The sequence below is a fragment of the Stegostoma tigrinum genome, chromosome 1 (genome assembly GCF_030684315.1).
Source record: "Stegostoma tigrinum isolate sSteTig4 chromosome 1, sSteTig4.hap1, whole genome shotgun sequence".
In the NCBI taxonomy this organism is placed as follows: Eukaryota; Metazoa; Chordata; class Chondrichthyes; order Orectolobiformes; family Stegostomatidae; genus Stegostoma; species Stegostoma tigrinum.
In genome coordinates this window covers 179849358-179869985 of record NC_081354.1, presented here as the reverse complement: position 1 = coordinate 179869985, position 20628 = coordinate 179849358, and the positions used below count along the sequence as shown (strand labels likewise).

At 42.4% G+C, this 20628-nt stretch overlaps 1 protein-coding gene across 4 annotated transcripts in view; it reads left to right on the top strand.

The window, feature by feature from the left end:
* The window catches only part of LOC125454935 (putative pre-mRNA-splicing factor ATP-dependent RNA helicase DHX32), a 106498-nt gene that overhangs the window by 17157 nt on the left and 68713 nt on the right, over positions 1-20628 (top strand). For all 4 annotated transcript variants that reach the window (XM_059650423.1, XM_059650427.1, XM_059650426.1 and 1 more), the window contains 2 exons: positions 12232-12425; positions 20083-20467. In XM_059650423.1, the coding sequence (XP_059506406.1) occupies positions 12232-12425; positions 20083-20467 (579 nt within the window). The remainder of the gene's footprint in view (positions 1-12231; positions 12426-20082; positions 20468-20628) is intronic.

The following is a 20628-nucleotide window of genomic DNA, read 5'->3' as shown; positions in this document are numbered from 1 at the left end:
AACCCAACAAACTACTGCTACATAAGTCTACTGTTGAGCTTGAGTGACGTGATGGAAGCTGTTCTCATCTGTGCTATCGAGCAGCACTTGCTTTGAATAACCTGCTGACTGATGCTCAGACTGGGACACCCCAGGATTACCCAACTCCTGACTTTATCAAAGCCTTAATTCAACATGGACAGGAGAGCTGAATTGCAGAGGTATGGTGAGAATCACTGCCCTTGACCTCAAAGCTGCATTTGATGAACTGTGGCATTAAGGGGCCCGAGCAAAACTGAAGCCAGTTGGAATCTAGAAGAAATCTCTGCTGGCTAAAGCCATACTTAACCAAAGGAAAATGATTGTGATTGTTGGAAGTCAGTCATCTCCACTGCAGGGCATCTCTGCAGGAGTTCCTCCGGATAGTGTCCTAGGCCCAACCATCTTCAGCTACTTCATTTAATGACTTTCCCTCCATTGTAAGGTCAAAGTGGGGATGTTGACTCTTGATTGCACCTTCTTCTGACGACTCAGACACTGAAGCTGTCTGCTTGACTGACACCATAAACCGTCTAGAACCCTAATTCCAGCCCCCTTCCACTCACTGTGTACCATCTGCGAGATGCACTGAGACTGTTTTTAAATAGCTTCCGTTCCTGTGACCTCAACTATTGAATTGGAATGCCAGGCCTCCAGGAATTCCATGGCATGACTCTGTTTGGCTTGCAGTGCAAACTGGGGTTGGAATGCCAGGGAATTCCTGGATGCCTGGCATTCCAACCAGAACTCCATCAACAAGCACATTGAATTGGACCCAATGTACAAACCACTGAAAAACCAAATCAGAAGTGATGCCAAACACCCCAGCAAACTGAGGCACACAAATAACAAGTGGGTTAGAACACCGAAGCTTCACCAGAGGTGCACTAATGCTGCTACCTAGCAGGGTGATGAAACGCCTGCAGTTAAACACACTGGCTCACTGAGCAAGTCTACAACCTCATCCACAACCCAAGCTACAATTCTTCTCTCAAACTTTAAATACTTGAGAACCCATGAGTGGGTGACAAGTTGGAGTAAGCCAGTTTGCAAAGGAATTGGGGTTCAAGAAGAGTATTAATAGTTGCCAAGAAATATCCAAGCAGGAACAATTTGCAGCGGCAACTAAAGTGAATGCCAAGAAGGGGTTTAGTGTCAAAAGTCAGTGGTTTAGTGGGAATAAAATAAAGGGACCAGGCATTGGGAGTCATGCTTAAAATGAGCCTAGGTGTGAGGAGAGAGATCGAATGCACAAACCTTGATACAGGACCAGAGTAAAAGCAGGGAGAGAGCAGTTTGGCATAATGGGCCAAGAGCGGCACCAGCGACAAGCAGCTAAATAGGTTATATCAGTTTTAGAAATTAAGTCACATGCTGCATATATTAGAGGTGAGAGTGAAGAGTCCACTGGGTGGAGTTAAAATAGATCATTGGCTGAGGGGAAAGCAGAATTAACTATGCTTTTAATGTTGGGCCAAATAGTCTCCTGTAGCGTAGCCATTCTATGAAGCCGTGTGTACCTTATGGACGAGGGCATTAAGACCGGATCATTCACTCCGACAAAAGAATGATTAAAGATAAATCTGTGTTTCAGAGCAGAGATACAAATTATTCTCTCAGCTGCTTGATAGTTCTTTTCCACTGTTATTGTTTATGATGCGATGTAACATTTGTATCATTTATTCTGTTTTTCTCCTTTCCCCTTATGATGGGTTGAGTGGTACAAGAGAGCATGAAGTTCTGTTTGATGCATAAAGAGATTTAAATTAACCTTTTTTACTGTAAACCAAAATTAGCGGAAATTATTCTTCAAATGACTTGAGAAACAAATCTAGGCCATTCAGCCCATTATGCTTATTCAATCATCTTGTTTGATCTTGGCTGATCTGTATTTCAGTTAATGAGTGAGGTGATATGCATTAGTGAATGGTACAGTTCATATAAACTCAATGGCATAGATATTCCCACAGCCACAGAGATTCCTGAATTCATCAAAATTGACAGTTAAAACCTAGATCGAGATATTCTGTCCTCATTTCTGATGGAATCTATTTGGCCTGGCAAGAGAATGGGAGCAGACGTGACTTGCACGTTGGGGAATGTCAAACTCAGCAAGGCCATCTGAACTAGACTTTGGCTGCGCTGGTTTGTGTCATCTTGCTTTCTCAAAAAGGCCAACAAATGCTTTTTAAGCACAATATGTACACATTGACCTAATTTCCTGTGTTGTGTTTTGCTTTGTTTTCCAATCCCTTTTGATGAAATTTGCTGTGTGTAATTTTAATGCAGAACATTCATTTCAGGTGCTGCTGTCCTCCCAGCAACTGAACAGTTGGGAAGTTTTGCTCAGGCCAATGAAAACAAGCCCACTTTGTTGCCCAGTAATTGTCAAGCTGAAAAATAGCCTTTTAATGCCAGATTAATTTCACTGCCACCCTGGGGAAAGCATCAGTTTCGTTAGGTTTTGGACCTCTTCTCAGGTCTGTCTTTCTTCCTAGAATCGCAGAATGATGCAGCACCGGTGGTGGTAATTCATTCCATTGTATCTCTGCTGATAAAGCGAGTGAATTAGACCCACTCTCCTGCTCTTTTTCCCATAGCTGTATAGTTGCTTTCATTTTGATTCTCTTTTGAAGGTTAGTATCGAGTCCAATTGCAACTACTTTTCAGACAGTTTGCAACAACGGTTTTCAAGGTATGCCTGCCAAACGTGTTGCTATTACAGAGTAGTCAGATCAGATAGGTGCTCATAGAACATAGAACATTACAGCACAGTACAGGCCCTTGGGCCCTCGATGTTGTGCCGACCTGTCATACCGATCTCGAGCCCACCTAACCTACACTATTCCATGTACGTCCATATGCTTATCCAATGACGACTTAAATGTACCTAAAGTTGGCGAATCTACTACCATTGCAGGCAAAGCATTCCATTCCCTTACTACTCTGAGTAAAGAAACTACCTCTGACATCTGTCCTATATCTTTCACCCCTCAATTTAAAGCTATGCTCCCTCGTGCTCGCCGTCACCATCCATCTTCAAGAGAAAAGCACAATTGACTTTGTTTTTCTTTATTCGTTCACTGTATGAGGGGTCACGGGCTAGGCAGCATTTATTGACCGTCCCTAATTACCCAGAGGGCAGCTGAGAGTCCACCACATTGCTGTTTGTCTGGAGTCACATGTCAGCCAGACCAGGCAAGGCTGGCAGTTTCCTTCTCTAAAGGACGTTAGTGAACCAGATGAGTTTTTCCGACAATTGACAATAGATTCATGGTCATCATTAAATTCTTAATGCCAGACTTTTATTGAATTCAAATTCCACTGTCTGCCGTGGCAGGATTCGAACCTGGGTCCCCAGAACATGATCTGGGTCTGTGGATTAACAGTTCAGCAATAATACCACTAGCGAGTTTTGAGAAGATTTGTAGCTCAGGTTGAGGTTCTGGATGTGAGTTTGCTCGCTGAGCTGGAAAGGTTCGTTATCAGACGTTTCGTCACCATTCTAGGTAACATCATCAGTGAGCCTCTGGTGAAGCGCTGGTGTTATGTCCCGCTTTCTGTTTATCTGTTTAGGTTTCCTTGGGTTGACAATAGTGACATCACCAACCCAAGGAAACCTGAACAGATAAATAGAAAGAGGGACATAACACCAGTGTTTCACTGGAGGCTCACTGATGATGTTACCTAGAATCGTGATGAAATGCCTGAAAACGAACCTTCCAGCTTAGCGAGCAAACTCCCATCCATAATACCACCAGGCCATCTCCTCCCCAATGTCATCAGAGCTGTCAGATTATCTAATTGCTGAATATGCTGCTACACGGTTTTTGTAAATGTGAGATTTTGCATCTTGTTTCTGGAAACTGAGCGCAACGCCAGTCACAGTGATAAAATCTGGTAACTGGAACTGCACTTTACTGGGTTGAATTTACTGTGTGTTTACATGGAATGCTTTGCATCTTAAAATACTGCTGAAATCTGGTGAAGTCCTTTTGAGTTCAAAGGTTTTAAGCAGTTCTCACACCATAACAATCGTACACTTATCTTGTAGAGGTGGTGGGGATTGGAAATTGGACTTGCAACATTGACCTGCTATTGCCACTTGTATTTGCCACCACTCTAACCTGTTTTTTTCCAGATGGGGCACCATGGGGATTGAACAGGGGCCCTTATGGGGATGACCTGAAACTCTGCAAGGATATCCTAATGTTTTTGATTCCAGTGCTTCTCACCAGGGAATTTAGAATTTAATGTGCCAAGAGTTACACAAGATAATGTGCCAAGAACTAAGAGAGAAGAAATCATTTGCAGGGATTGGGATAAGGCAATGAAAAATAGGTAAAATTGACTTGCAACTTCAAGGAAAAATAAAGTTACTTTTGATTTTAAAAAGTAAATTGTGCTTCGAGTAAATAGAATCACTGGCTGTGAAATATTCGATAACTTAGACAATATTGAAGATGCAAACACATCCAGCAATTGAGATCATGTTTGTAAATTACAAAAGCAAAGATTGAGTCATTTGTTGACGCTTCAGCCGTGAAATGCCTTGAGACATCCTACAGCATGCTTGCTGAAGTGTACACAAGTAGAGTTGACGGAGGGTGGTGTTTTTTTTTGAGCAAATATTTGTGAAAGAGCATGCCTTTGTTTATTCTTTGAGTGGTGAGACTGTAGAATTCCTTGTCACAAGAAACTATTGAGGCCAAAACATTCTTTTAGGATTGAAGGGATCAAAAGTTGTGGAGGGAAAAGTGAGAGCAGGCTACTGAGTTGGATGATCGTTCATGATCACGTTGAATGGCCGAGATGGTTTGAAGGGCTGAATGGCCGACTGCTGCTTTTATATTCTCTGCTATCCTTACCCAAAAGAAACAGATTGCCTTTCCTTTAAAAATATTAGTAAACGAGAAGTTTTTACAGATGGTATTTTCCAATCCAGATCATATGATTTTTCGAGACTGTTCTCCAGCACCTTACCACAGCTCTTATGCACATGACTCTGAGACACAGGTCAGCTGCTAGAGTTCTGCTGGTTTCACTACGTTTTGATTAAATGCATGATGATTCAGCAGGAACAGCCATCTTGTACTACCTTCACATCAGCCTCTGTTTTCCAGTGTTGGGATTAAGTATTTGAGAGAGTCGACTATCCTTTGTGGGCTTAAGAATGCATGTGTTAAACCAGTGTTCATCATTCTTCTCAGGATTGCAATTAATTCATGCATTGGTCTTTCAGGTAAAATAACAGTCATTCAAGATGAAATTTCAATGCTGCAGTTGTAGGATCATAGATTTCTTTTGGAATGTTGAGATAGATGGCTTTGGGGGCATTTGAAAGTCCTGTCCATTCTGTTTTCCTTTTCACTGGCCCTAGAGCTGGTTCGCGGAGTTGCTTGGATGACAAGTTTTTGATGTAGAGTGATGCCACCAGTGTGGGTTCAAACAGCTGATTGATTTAACCAACCATCAACTGAAGTTACCGTGAAGGACTGTCCTTTTCAAACTCTTCCCTTGTCTGAGGCCTGGTGGCCCTCAGGTTAAACCACAGCAAGTTTTCTCTCTCTCTGAGAGAGAAGCCCTATCATTTGATAAGAAAAGGTGACATTTTAATGGCCCTGAAAAGCTTTCTCCTTCCAGTCGGGAGAATTGAGATGAACTCAGTTTTGGACTGTATTGAAAGAAAGAATGGGGGGAGGCTTCACTCTCTTTCATAGTGAGAACTCAATTTATTGCTATTTAAAGTGGAGGAATTAAGAATTGGTGTTCGCTGTCGTGACCATAATGTATGCACATCTTACGAACTCTAGATCAGCAGGCTGAAACTCAGTTTGCGGGGAATCAGAAGCAGCTGTGGCATATAGCATTTGTAATACAAATGCTCACACTGTTAGTTTGTAGATGTGGTTGTAGACTATTTTAGTCCTTTTGAGCCTGCTGCACTATTTTTTTTAAAAGACCAAAATTCATCCTTCTTTAATTCCTGATACTTGCCTTTGCCTCATCAACTTTTTCAGCAAAAGGTATTAAAGTGTATCAATCTTAGATTTAAAATTAAGAACAAACAGTGTCAGCTGAGTTCCAAATACCTATAATCCTTTGTACAATTATTTCCAAAATTCACTTCTGAAAGGTTTGGCCGAAGGAACGGCGGATGCTGTAAATCAGCAACAAAACAGAAGTTGCTGGAAAATCTGATCTAATTGGAGTTAATGTTTTGGGTCTTGCAACTCTTACTCAGAACTGCACAGGACCCAAAACATTAACTGCTTTTTTTTTCCCTTCACAGATGCTGCCAGACCTGCTGAGCTTTTTCAGCGACTTCTGTTTTTGTTGACTCCTATCATTCCCAACCAATGGTTTCTCTTTATTCACCTTGTCAGTTTTCCTGAATATCTCAAAGATGTCAATCAAATCACCCATCAACAGTCCAAATCCCAGAAGTGCAACCCTCGTTTGTACAATCTTCTGCATCTCTGCTGAAGCTGTTCAGGATAGTTTAATAAATTTGTCCAATTGCAATGACCTTCCCTTGCTCTTGTTTTCCTTTAAGGTCAGAAATGAGGATATTTAGTTCCACACTCAGTTTCTTAGATACTGGAGCAGTCAGTGTCCACGTCCAGAATGACTGCACTGTTTTTGATGAAGAAATAGGTGTATTCATAACACAGAAATGCCTGGTAATGGCCATTCCATGAGGAGGCAATCTAATCACTGTGCTATTCAATGATAAAATCATAGCTAAATCCTCATCATCACCATTCTAGGGGTCACCATTGACCAGAAATTGAACTGGACCAGTTATATAAATTGTGTGGCTACAAGAACAAGTCAAAGGTCAGAAATTCATCCATGAGTCACTCACTTCTTGGCTCCACATAATTTTTCTGCTATCTGCAAAGTAAGTCAGGTGTGATCAAATACTCTTCCACTTGCCTGGTCAACTGTAGCTCCAGCACCATTCAAGAAACTCAATGCCACCCAGACAAAGCAATCCTTTTGACTTACCATCTTCCACTTTTTAAACATTCACTTCCTCTAAGCCTCCACGTTGTCATAATGTGTGCAAATGACAGAAAAAAATACTGGAGCATGTGCCAAAACTACGACCTGGATTGTTTAGGAGAACATGAGCAGGAGTCATTACAAACTGTAAATTTTCCTTCGAGCCACACACCATTCTGACTTGGAAAAATATGTGGTCACTCTGTGTACCTCCATCACGTGGGCTGGAGCAGCTCCAGCAGGCAGCTTCTGAAGGGAAATTGGAGGTTGGCAATAAATGCTAATGCTGCCAACATGGTCCAGATTTCATGAAGAAAAGACCAAAAATTCTTTTTTAAAACCTTTTGAGTCCTGGTGTCATTCCAACTGATCTATGCTGCATTCCTTTCATAGCCAGAGTATTGATGCGAGAAATGAACGATACAGTGGTCTAACCATACTTTGTATAGATGACGCATGACTTCTGAGATAGTAGGAGCTGCAGATGCTGGAGAATCTGAGATAACAAGGTGCAGAGCTGGATGAACACAGCACGCTAGTCAGCATCTGAGGAGTAGGAAGGCTGACGTTTCGGGCCTCGACCCTTCTTCAGAAATGGGGAAGGGGATTCTGAAATAAATGGGGGGGGGGAGGTAGGTGGATAGAAGATGGATAGGGGAGAGGATAGTTGGAGAGGAGACAGATAGGTCAAAGAGCTGGGGATGGAGCCAGTAGGTGGAGAGTTAGGGAACATGGAACATAAAACATAGAACATTACAGCGCAGTACATGCCCTTTGGCCCTTGTTGCGCCGACCTGTGAAACCAATCTGAAGCCCATTTAACCTACACTATTCCAGTCTTATCCATATGTTTATCTAATGGCCGTTTAAATGCTCTTAAAGTTGGCAAGTCTACCACTGTTGCAAGCAGGGCATTCCATGCCCTTGCTACTCTGAGTAAAGAATCTACCTCTGACACCTGTCCTATATCTACCGCCCCTCAATTTATAGCTGTGTTCCCTCATGCTAGCCATCACCAACGGAGGAAAAAGGCTCTCACTGTCCACTCTATCTAATCCTCTGATCATCTTGTATGTCTCTATTAAGTCACCTCTTAACCTTATCTCGAATGAAAACAGCCTCAGGTCCCTCAGCCTTTCCTCAAGACCATCCCTCCGTACCAGGCTACATCCTGGTAGACCTCTTCTGTACCCTTTCCAGTGCCTCCACATTCTTCCTATAATGTGGTGACCAGAACTGTACGCAATACTCCAGTTGCGGCTGCACCAGAGTTTTGTACAGCTGCAACATGACCTCATGGCTCCGAAACTCAATCCATCTACCAATAAAACCGAACACACCGTACGCCTTCTCAACAACCCTACCAACCTGGGTGGCAACTTTCAGGGATCTATGCACATGGACACCGAGATCTTTCCGCTCATCCACACTATCAAGAATCTTACCATTAGCCAGGTACTCCTTCCAAAGTGAATCCCCTCACACTTTTCTGTATTAAACTCCATTAGCCACCTCTCAGCCGAGCTCTGCAGCTTGTCTATGTCCCTCTGTAACCTGCAACATCCTTCCGCACTATCTATACCTCCACTGACATTAGTGTCGTCTGCAAATTTACTAACCCATCCTTCTACGCCCTCATCCAGGTCATTTATAAAAATAACAAACGGCAGTGGCCCCAAAACAGATCCTTGCGGTACACCACTAGTAACTGAACTCCAAGTCGAACATTTCACATCAACCACCACCCTCTGTCTTCTTTCAGCTGGCCAATTTCTGATCCAAACCGCTAAATCACCCTCAATCCCATGCCTCCGTATTTTCTACAATAGCCTACAGTGGAGACCCTTATCAAATGCTTTACTGAAATCCATATACACCACATCAACTGCTTTTCCCTCATCCACCTGTTTGGTCACCTTCTCAAAGAACTCAATAAGGTTTGCAAGGCATGACCTACCCTTCACAAAACCGTGTTGACTATCCCTAATCAAGTTATTCCTTTCTAGATGATTCCTATCTTTTATAATCCTCTCCAACACTTTACCCAAAACCGAAGTAAGGCTCACTGGTCTATAATTACCAGGGTTGTCTCTAGTCCCCTCCTTGAACAAGGAGACATTTGCTATCCTCCAGTCGTCTGGCACTATTCCTGTTGACAATGATGACATAAAGATCAAAGCCAAAGGCTCCACAGTGTCCTCACTGGCTTCCCAGAGAATCCTTGGGTAAATCCCATCCGGCCCAGGGGACTTATCTGTTTTCACACTTTCCAGAATTGCTAACACCACCTCCTTTATGAACCTCAATCCCGTCTAGTCTAATAGACTAGATAATAGTCTAATACTGTATTTCCGTATTCTCCCTGACAACATTGCTTTTTCCTGTGTGAATACTGATGAAAAATATTCATTTAGCGCTTCTCCTATCTCTTTGGACTCCATGCACAGCTTCCCACTACTGTCCTTGACTGGCCCTAATCTTACTCTAGTCATTCTTTTATTCCTGACATACCTATAAAAAGCTTTAGGGTTTTCCTTGATCTTACCTGCCAAAGACTTCTCATGCCCCCTCCTGGCTCTCTCTACCTCTCTCTTTTGGTCCTTCCTGGCTGACTTGTAACCCTCAAATACCCTAGCTGAGCCTTCACGCCTCATCTTTACATAAGCCGCCTCCTTCCTTTTGACAAGAGATTCAACCTCTTTCGTAAACCATGGTTCCCTTGTTCCACCACTTCCTCCCTGCCTGACAGGTACATACTTATCAAGGACACGCAGTAGCTGTTCCTTGAACAAGGTCCATATTTCAATTGTGCCCAGCCCCTGCAGTTTCCTCCCCCATTCTATGCATCCTAAATCTTGCCTAATTGCCTTTCCCCCGGTTATAACTGTTGCCCTGCGGTATACACTTATCCTTTTCCATCACTGAAGTAAACGTGACCAAATTGTGGTCACTATCACCAAAGTGCTCACCTACCTCCAAATCTAACACCTGGCCTGGTTCGTTACCCACTACCCACTGTGGCCTCGCATCTTGTTGGCCTATCTACATACTGTCAGGAAACCCTCCTGCACACATTGGACAAAAACTGACCCATCGAACTATAATGTTTCCAGTCAATATTTGGAAAGTTAGAATCCCCCATAACAACTACCCTGTTGCTTTCGCACCTATCCAGAATCATCTTTGCAATCCTTTCCTCGACATCTCTGGAACTTTTCGGAGGCCTGTAGAAAGCTGCCAACAGGGTGACCTCTCCTTTCCTGTTTCTCATCTCTGCTCATACTACCTCAGTAGACGAGTCCTCATCAAATGTCTTTTCTGCCACTGTAATACTATCCTCAACTAACAATGCCGTATCTCCCCCTCTCTTACCACCTTCCCTGATCTTACTGAAACATCCGAACACCGGAACCTGCAATAACCACTCCCGTCCCTGCTCTGTCCATGACTCCGAAATGGCCACAGCATCGAAGTCCCAGGTACCAACCCATGTTGCAAGTTCATCCTCCTTATTCCAGATGCTCCTGGCATTGAAGTAGACACACTTCAAACCTCCTTCCTGCATGCCAGTACACTTCTGCAACCTTGAAACCTTATTCATGACTGCACTACTCTCAATTTCCTGTACACTGGAGTTACAATTCAGATTCCCATTCCCCTGCTGAATTAGTTGAAACCCTCCCAAAGAGCATTAGCAAATTAAACCACCCCCCCCCCCCCCCACCCCATGATATAGGTACCTCACTGGTTCAGGTGTAGACCATCCTGTTTGTAGAGGTCCCACCTGCCCCATAATGATCTCCAATTATCCAGGAATCTGAATTCCTCCCTCCTGTACCATTGGAGGACATAGGTCAGTCCAGGGAGGACGGACGGATCAAGGGGGCAGGTGAGGTTAGTAGGTAGGGAATGGGAGTGTGGCTTGAGGTGGGAGGAGGGGATAAATGGGAGGAAGGCCAGATAAGAGAGGCGGGGACAAGCTGGGCTGGTTTTGGGATGCGGTAGGGGGAGGAGAGATTTTGAAGCTGGTGACGTCCACATTGATACCATTGGGCTGCAGGTTTCTCACTAAAGAACTGCATCTCCCAGTCACGAACCATTTCAACTCTTTCCCCCCCACCCCTCCACTCCACCTGGGCCTCCTGCAGTGCAGCAATGATGCTACCTGAAGGCTGCAGGAACCCTTGGGAATCCTGCAGCCCAATGGTATCAATGTGGACTTCACAAGCCTCAAAATCTCCCCTCCCACTACTGCATCCCAAAACCAGCCCAGCTTGTCCCCGCCTCCCTAACCTGTCAGAACTTGCATGCACTGAATTGTGATAAAATCATGTTTGGGTCCTCCAGTATGTCTTCACGAATCTTGGTTTGGTATTCTGGGGTGTTGATCTGGATACTTGTCACTGATATTGTCAGTTTATAAAATACTTTCCTTACTCATACCTCATCACTTTTTCAGTGTTACAGCTGTAGGCCTTTGTAGACTTTATTTGCTTTCTCTGAATACTGAAGCAAATAATTTCAAAATTCAAATCTGTTGCTCTTACTGGAGTAATTTTCTGAGCAAGCTGTAGTAATTCCATTCTTTGAAGTTTTCTCAGTCTGATCTTTTGCTACGTGGGAGTGGAGTTGAAAGGATCCTTTAGAAAATAAATTTAGCCTGTCTCAAATTAATTTGCACTGGGCAACAAAATATTGTACAAACCTGATGAGTTCTTGCTTCATTGTGGGAACCACCCCTGGAGAGCGTCTTGAAATGTAATTTGATCTAACTTCAAGCTTTGCAGTCAGTGAAGAAAGTTGATTTTTACAGGCAGTCTCCAGGTTGCAAATGGTTCTGCTCTGTAGTCCATTCAGAAGTTGAGTTGTATACAAGTTGGAACACATTTCAGGGAAATGTAAAGCAGCTGTTTATAACTATAAGGAAATGTTGTGTATCGGGTCTTTAAAATTACACTCCTGCAGAGGATTGTGTTTGTGAGTGCAAGCATTTGTAAGTTGGATGTTTTTAATCGTGGACCTGCTGTATGGCAAAATCTTTTTGTAACATAGTAAAATAAAAGCTATTACCCGTATTTTCTTCCATCAAAATATTAATTTTAAGACAGTTACTGTATTGTTGAAAATCAGCAAACAATAAAAGGTTGCTTGTGTGAATTAGAAAAGTAGAAGTTAATATCTGGCTCATTTTGTTTTCCCTCTTAGATTTCTCAGTGGTGTGCTGAATATGCCCTCTCTGCTCAGTATCAGCACGGCATGGTAGTCTGTACACAACCCCACAGCCTTTCTGCTATGTGTTTGGCACAACGTGTGGCAGATGAACTGGACTTGAATGTGGGTCATGAGGTTGGATACCATGTCCCTTATGAAGACTGCTGCACGACAGAAACTATTCTCAGGTCAGCTTTTCATGCATGTGAATCTTTTCAGTAAATTTTCAGTTCTTTATCACTTGGAATGGAAAGTGATATTAACCGTCACTGGCAGAGAGCTATAAAATAAGCCTTAGGAACAGGCAAATCAGAGCTGTTGACGATCACACTGAAATCTTTAAGATGCGTCTGACATGAGCATGTATTTTGCAGTTCATTGGCTGTTAAATCTGAGAAAACACCATATCATGCCGAGCCCCTCAAACAAAGAGAAGGCCTCGCTTTTGTACAGGAATAGATGGCTTCCAGTTGCTCCAACATTAGAGCTGCAAATGAAGTATTCCGGAAGTGTACTAATGTATGAAGTGCTGTAAACAGTTTGAATGCAGCAAGCTCCAGAAACAGCAATATGATCATAACCAGTCTCTCTCTCTCTCTCTCTCTCTCTGCTTTCAGTGATGTTGTGGAGGTGCCAGTGTTGAACTGGGATGGTCAAGGTCTGTGATGTTGGTTGAGGGATAAATATTGGCCAGGGTTCCAGGGGTAAACCCCCAAATTTCCTACAGTATTGCCAGAGGTCCTTTGCATTCACGTGAGGAGTCGCTTGGTCTTGTCCGACAAACTGCGCATCCATCAGTGCAGCAAATGCTTAGTCCTCAACTGGAGCATTAACATAGAACATAGAACATAGAACAGTACAGCACAGAACAGGCCCTTCAGCCCACAATGTTGTGCCGACCATTGATCCTCATGTATGCACCCTCAAATTTCTGTGACCATATACATGTCCAGCAGTCTCTTAAATGACCCCAATGACCTTGCTTCCACAACTGCTGCTGGCAACGCATTCCATGCTCTCACAACTCTCTGCGTAAAGAACCTGCCTCTGACATCCCCTCTATACTTTCCACCAACCAGCTTAAAACTATGACCCCTCGTGCTAGCCATTTCTGCCCTGGGAAATAGTCTCTGGCTATCAACTCTATCTATGCCTCTCATTATCTTGTATACCTCAATTAGGTCCCCTCTCCTCCTCCTTTTCTCCAATGAAAAGAGACCAAGCTCAGTCAACCTCTCTTCATAAGATAAGCCCTCCAGTCCAGGCAGCATCCTCGTAAACCTCCTCTGAACCTTCTCCAAAGCATCCACATCTTTCCTATAATAGGGCGCCCAGAACTGGACGCAGTATTCCAAGTGCGGTCTAACCAAAGTTTTATAGAGCTGCAACAAGATCTCACGACTCTTAAACTCAATCCCCCTGTTAATGAAAGCCAAAACACCATATGCTTTCTTAACAACCCTGTCCACTTGGGTGGCCATTTTAAGGGATCTATGTATCTGCACACCAAGATCCCTCTGTTCCTCCACGCTGCCAAGAATCCTATCCTTAATCCTGTACTCAGCTTTCAAATTCGACCTTCCAAAATGCATCACCTCGCATTTATCCAGGTTGAACTCCATCTGCCACCTCTCGGCCCATCTCTGCATCCTGTCAATGTCCCGCTGCAGCCTACAACAGCCCTCTACACTGTCAACGACACGAATATGTGTTCAAATCTTTAAAGCAGATCTTCAACCTGAAACTTGGTTATGAATGTGTTTATTCCCAGTATGTACCAAGTTAGCTGATTTCAACTAGACTGGTAATTAGGAGTCTGCAGTGAAAATCTACATCACTTGGCATTAAAATGGACATATGGTGAAAAAGCCAGAGCTGTTTCTGCTGGTCACTATGCTATGACCATCATTGAACTTGTACCTCTGAAGATGTAAAATAAGATGTTTACAGAAACGTGCTACGAACCAGCAAAGCTTCACTTGGTGAACAACATGCACTTAAGTCCTCACGTTTTCTCATTAGGGCAGTAAACATTTTAGAAGTTGTATGATGCCATGATTCTCTGTGTTGGCCAGCTAGGATAGTGGACTATCCTTCATTAGTGGCAAAGTAATGTAATGAAATGTATACCAAACTATAACACGCAGTATTAATGTTGAGAGTTCCAGATATGTGTTTCACTCTACGTTGTTTCTGAACAAGTCACAAGCAGTAAGAACAAAGCTGCTTATTATTGTTTTCAGTTCCTTAAGATTAAGTTGCTAGTGCCAGATAGACTGTTGGAAATGGTAGTTGGCCCTTGCACAGCATCGAAATATGGAAATCTTTTTAATTGGTTGCAAAATAGGATTGAATTCCTATTTATACATCTGGGCATATAAATTTATATACATTGGTAAGAATTCATTTTTATAAATCTGTGCTTCCCTGTCCTAAATCTGTTAATTGTAAATAGTTTTGAGTAGTTTAATCTATTTGTTATAGCCTTCAGTTGTGAAATTTCCTCTAAATGTTAAGGCATAGTGCGTACTGTATGTCCCAGGACATGCCCTACCTGTGTCAATGGGCACAGTGCTTTGAATCTCTTCCATTTGGCGGCTTGTTATTAGAAGTAACTATGCAAAGATTGCAATGCCATGAGATTGTAATTCAGTTCTTCTGTGATTGTTTTTTTTCTCTTCATGATGGCTGAATCTTTCAACTCCCACAGAAATGTAGAGTGCAAAGAAGATGATCTATTATCAAATGTTTCTTTTTAAAACTGTGAAGTTCCCTTAGCAGTCAGTGTGTTTGTTGCTTTGTCAGTATGCCAGTTTTGAGGGGTTTTTTGTTGTCACAAGTATTTCTTGGCTTAATTTACCTTCTTGTGATGGTCTATTTTAATTAAATCTCTGATAGCCGGTGGAAACAAAACTGATCAAAACGGGGAACAGAATTGAGGGATAAATACAAAATCCAATTTTTTTTTGTGGACAGTGCAGGGTTCGATTAGAGAGTGAAACTTTCTTGAATATTTTAAACAGAAAGTTAAGTTCCCTCAATGATGTCCCCATTGAACACTCCCAAGATAAGGACAGAACAGTATTATATACAGAGTAAAGCTTCCATGCTCCTTTTAAATGTAAAGTAAAGCTCTCCACATTGTCCTGATTACAAACAAGTTCTAACTTTCTATCTTGAGTACTTGTCAGATACTTTATGCTTTTGTTTTCTTTTAACTAGCTTATTTCTCATCCTACATTCATGCCTTGAAATATGAAAGGTGTATTTATTTACATGTGGCAAGTGATCAGTCTAGTCCGGTTTCTCTCTCTTTCCCCCCCCCCCCCCCCCTTCTTCCTACCTCTTTTAATTCCATTACTTTTTCCTGGTCTAACCAGCTGACTTGCTGATGTGAAATGAGCTGTCAAATATGGACCATATCTAATCGATTGACGGCTTAAAACTAAATTCCCTTTCTCCCTCTACTGAAACAACAACTTGAACTTTTAACATCGAAAGGCACTTCACTGGAGCATTTGGCACTGTAAAAAGTAGAAACATTTGGGTTAGATGATTATAAAACTAATCAGAAATAGGATTTAAGGAGCAACTTTGACTTTTGGTGTCTGTTGTGGCCCAGTTGGCAGCCTCCTTGTATATGATTCAGCTTTGAGGCTGTCATCCCAGGCCTTGAGTACAAGAAGTCTAGGCTGAAATAGTTTAGATAAGGATGTTGCCAGGGTTGGAGGGTTTGAGCTGTAGGAAGAGGCTGAATAGGCTGGGGCTATTTTCCGTGGACCATCAGGGGCTGAGGGGTGACCTTTTATAGAGGTTTATAAAATCATGAGGGGCATTGAAAGCGTCAATAGCTAAGATATTTTCTCTAGGGTGAGGGAGTCCCGAAATAGAAGGCATAAGTTTTAAGATGAGAGGGGAAAGGTATAAAAGGGAACTAAGGGTCAACTTTTTCAGAGTAGTGTGTTTATATAAAATGAGCTGCCAGGAGGAGTGGTGGCGGCTGATACGATTGCAACATTTTAAAAAGAAATCAGGATGGATATATAAATAAGAGGGGCTTAGAGAGATATGGGCCAAATGCTCGCAAATGGGACTAGATTAATTTGGGATATATGGTCAGCATGGACAGGTTGGATGGAAGCATCTGTTTCCATGATGTACAGCTTTATGACTATATGACTCTGTTGCAATGTTGAAATGGCCTAGCAAGCCATTAACTTAAACAGAGGCAGTTAAGAGTCAGCTGCCCTGCTGTAGGTCTGATGTCATATGTAGCCCAGACTGTGTAAGGATGGCAGGTTGCTTTCCCTAAGGGATGTTAGTGAACCAGAAAGACTTTTTGGATCACTTGGCAGGCGTTACAATATTATCTGCTTTCACTTCCATAAGCAAGATTACTTGAGTACGCCTTTCAGAGACGTGGGAGCCAAATGGGCTGAATGTCTCCATTTTCCCCACCACAAGGCAAGGTTATTGCTGCTGTTTACTGATCTCCAATGAGTGCTTGTTTTCCTCACAGACCTCAACAACAGGCTTTAAATCTGGGCTTTGAGAGTGAAAGTGGTGAATCACTTGTTGCGCTCTTGTCCTCTCATAACCATGGTGTTGATATTGCTGTTCCAGTTTGGTTTCTGGAGTGCTCCCACTCCCTTCACCACCACCACCAAAATGTTGCCAGCAGGAGCTCCTGAGAATTGTCTTTCTTTTATTAGTGTTGGTAGTTGCGTAGTATTTGCATAGTAGATCTGTTACTTGCCACTTCTCAGCCTAAGCCTGGATGTTGTCCAAAGTCCGTGCTACGCTAAACTTTATCATTGTATGTGAAGTAGGATATGGAGCCAAAATCTGTAATGATTCACAGGGAGCCTCACCTTTGATTTTATGATGGAGAGAAGTCTTTTGATGAGGTAATGGAAGGAAGTAGGGCCAGACGTTTTGTTATGTTAAAAGTGTGATAAGATCAGAAACTATAACAGTAGAAGTGGGCCATTTGGCCTGTTGAGTCCGTCCTGCCATTCAGTGAGATTATGGCTGATCTGAACCTGCTAAACTACTTTTTCCTGCTTTATCCCCATAACAATTAATTCAAAATATGTCTGTCTCAGCCTTGTGAATGCTTAATGACACAAACTCATCTGCTATCTCTGGTAAAGAATTCCACAGATTAAGCACCCCCTGAGAGAAAAATAAAATTGTACTCCTCTCCATCCTAAATGGGTGATTCCTTTTTCTGGGATTGTGCTCTTTTGTCGTAGCTCCACCCCTGACGGAAAATCACCTTTCCATTGTCTAGCCTTTCAAGTCCCTTTGTGTGCTTCAACAAGGTCACCTCTCCTTCTCCTAAACTCTAATGAGTACAAGCCCAACCTAGTCAACCTCTCTCATGAGAAAATTCCTTTGTATCCATGATCAACCTAGTGAACCTTCTGGACTGCCTGCTATGCTTGTATATCTTAGATAAGAGGAGTAAAGCCGTTTGATTATATTCCTACTGTGTACTCTGATTTGTGCCTTGTGTCGTTTTAGCAAGACCTCCTTATTTTTATTCTCCTTTTCCCTTTGAAATAAATGCCAACGTTTTATTTGCCTTCCTCTTTACCCACAACCTGAATACTAGCATGTTATGATTCATGGGCAAGAACTTGCTCTTGCTGCAGCTTTCTGAAGTTTTTTTTATTCTTCCTACCAAAGTGACATATGTATAGATTATCCTTTAAAGCACTGTCACTGGCATTTATTTTGTCTCTTCACACATAGCAAACTGCACCCTTGATTGCACTTTTACATTTTGTTGTAATCACATGGGACTTGAGTTGTCCCTCCCACTCTGACCCTGCTAGTCCCTAGAGAGATTTCTTGCTTCGGGAAAAACAATTGAAACACCATACTGTGCATGTGCAGTGCTGTGTAACTGTGTGAATGGATTGTTGTTTTTGGAACAGTTTCTGCTCTCTAACCTGCCCTTTTCCTGCTGACCCTCCAATCTGTAACTTATGCTCTCTAATCCATCCCCATGCTTTTGACCATCCAATTTGCCTCATTGCATATGGTGATCTTCTCTCGTGTTCATGGGGTTGTTACAACATGATTTAAAGCTCTAAAATTTTGTCTTTGCATCACTTATCTCTTAATAGAAAAGTGGAGAGAGCTAGCTGTGATGTTGAAAGCTTCAGTTTGGGCTGTATGGGAGTGTGGGATTAATGGGGAGTTGTGAGAGTGGGAAATGATTTTCTTTTAACTGTAATCATTTTCCAAGCTTTGAGATCGACAGTGATGGGGCTTCAGAGCAATTCCCTTAGGTAGTGATCTTTGAGGCACAGGAAGAACAGAAATTGCCCGTGTGTGTGTGTCACAGGGTCTCTGGATGTTTTGCACAGTCAGAACTGTTAACTTGGGAGGAGGGACTCATGAGCCCCAATTCCTCATGGCACCCATAGTTTAGGAATTCCTGATATAAGTGATCAGATTTGTAACACAGATTTTGTTTAAATTTGATCATAAGATGTGGATATCACTGGCTGGTGCTAGCATTTATTGCCCAGGAAGCAGTTAAGGGGATCTGTGGGTCTGGAGTCACATGTAGGCCGGATCAGATAAGGATGGCGGATTTCCTTCCCTAAAGGACGTTAGTGAGCCAGAGGTTTTTTTCAATCGGCGATGGTGTCATTGTCACTATAAGACTTTTAATTCTAGACGTTTTATTATTGATTTCAAATTCCAGCACCTGCCATGGCAGGAATTCGACTCGGGACCCCAGAACATTACCTAAATCTCTGGCTTAATAGTCAGAATTACTATTAAATGGAGAGGTGATGGCTTAGTCGTATTATTGCTGGATTGTTAATTTAGAGACCCAGATAATGTTTTGAGCACCTGGGTTTGAATTCTGTCAAGATGGTGGAATTTGAATTCAATGCAAATCTGGAATGAAGAGTCTAATGATGACCGTGAATCCATTGTCAATTGTTGAGAAAAGCCCAACTGGTTGACTAACGTACTTTTTAGGGAAGGAGACTACTATCCTTACCTGGTCTGGCCTATATGTCACTCCAGACCCACCACAATGTGGTTGACCCCTAACGGCCCTCTGGGCATTTAGGGAATCGACAATAAATGCTGGCCTTGCCAGCGATGCTGTTGTCCTGTGATTTGAATGAAAAATGTCCAATGATAGTACCACTGGATCATTGCCTTTCCCACCTTGATATTGTACAATATAACAAAAATAAGGTATAATATGTTACGTAGAGATTGTTTAGTGGGTATGTAGTGAGGTATATAGGTGAGTAGTCTTAGATTAATATTCTGGGAAAATTGGTTTGAATCCTACCATGGCAAGTGGGAGACTTTGAATTCAGTTGATAAAATTTGTTGTTGAAACTTAGCTACCAATAATAGCACCATGGAACCCATCTTGTTCACTTCAGGGAAACGAACTCTGCCATCCTTAGTTGGCCTGGCCTCCATGTGATTTCAGATCCTGAAATAACCAAGCAAGGCAAGGGATAATTAGGAATGGGCAGAAATTGCTGACCGCAGCAGTGGTGCCCACATCCTGAAAGAATAAAGTGGAAAAACACATTCTTCTGAGATGAGCAGGAAATATACGCTGTGTCATAAAGGTCATGTTTTCCAGTATTTCAGAACTCTTCAGTGATGTGGTCAACGCTTGGTTGTTCTCTGAGCAAAACCACTATCCAATGAGCAAGTTTAAAAACCGCAGTGAATACTAATGAAATAATACATTTCTTAAAAACGTTATCCATTGGTTTTACAGAATTCATTGATGTGCTCCAGGAACGATAAAGTGCTATATAAAGCAGATTTTGTTTTCTCTTCCCATAGGTACTGCACGGATGATATCTTGCTCCGTGAAATGATGTCTGATCCCTTGTTGCACCATTATGGAGTTATAATTATTGATGAGGCTCATGAGCGGACAGTGGCAACCGATGTTCTGCTTGGTTTATTAAAAGACTTGCCAAGGCAGAGGCCAGAACTGAAGATAGTGGTCATCACAGCACCACACCTGGAAAGCAGACTTGGAAGTTACTATGTTGGAGTACCTTTTGTAAAAGTGGATGATGCTGAGGAAACTTGCTTTCCTGTGGAAATTATATACAGAGATGGCCAGTTTAAGGACTGTGTTTCAGCTGCTGCACAGACGGTACTGGATATCCACAGGAAAGGAGAGGAAGGCAATATTTTAGTTTTCTTGGCCAGTGAAGAGGTGGGTGCACAATTTTTTAAAAGCATGCAAGTCCTTTTTTGTGGTTGAGATTTACTTATAATGTGTGTTTTGTCCGTGACAATTATCAGCTTTAAATACCATTTTAAAGTACATGAAAGTTTCATTGTTAACTGGTCTGCATTACATTTACCCTACCTGTT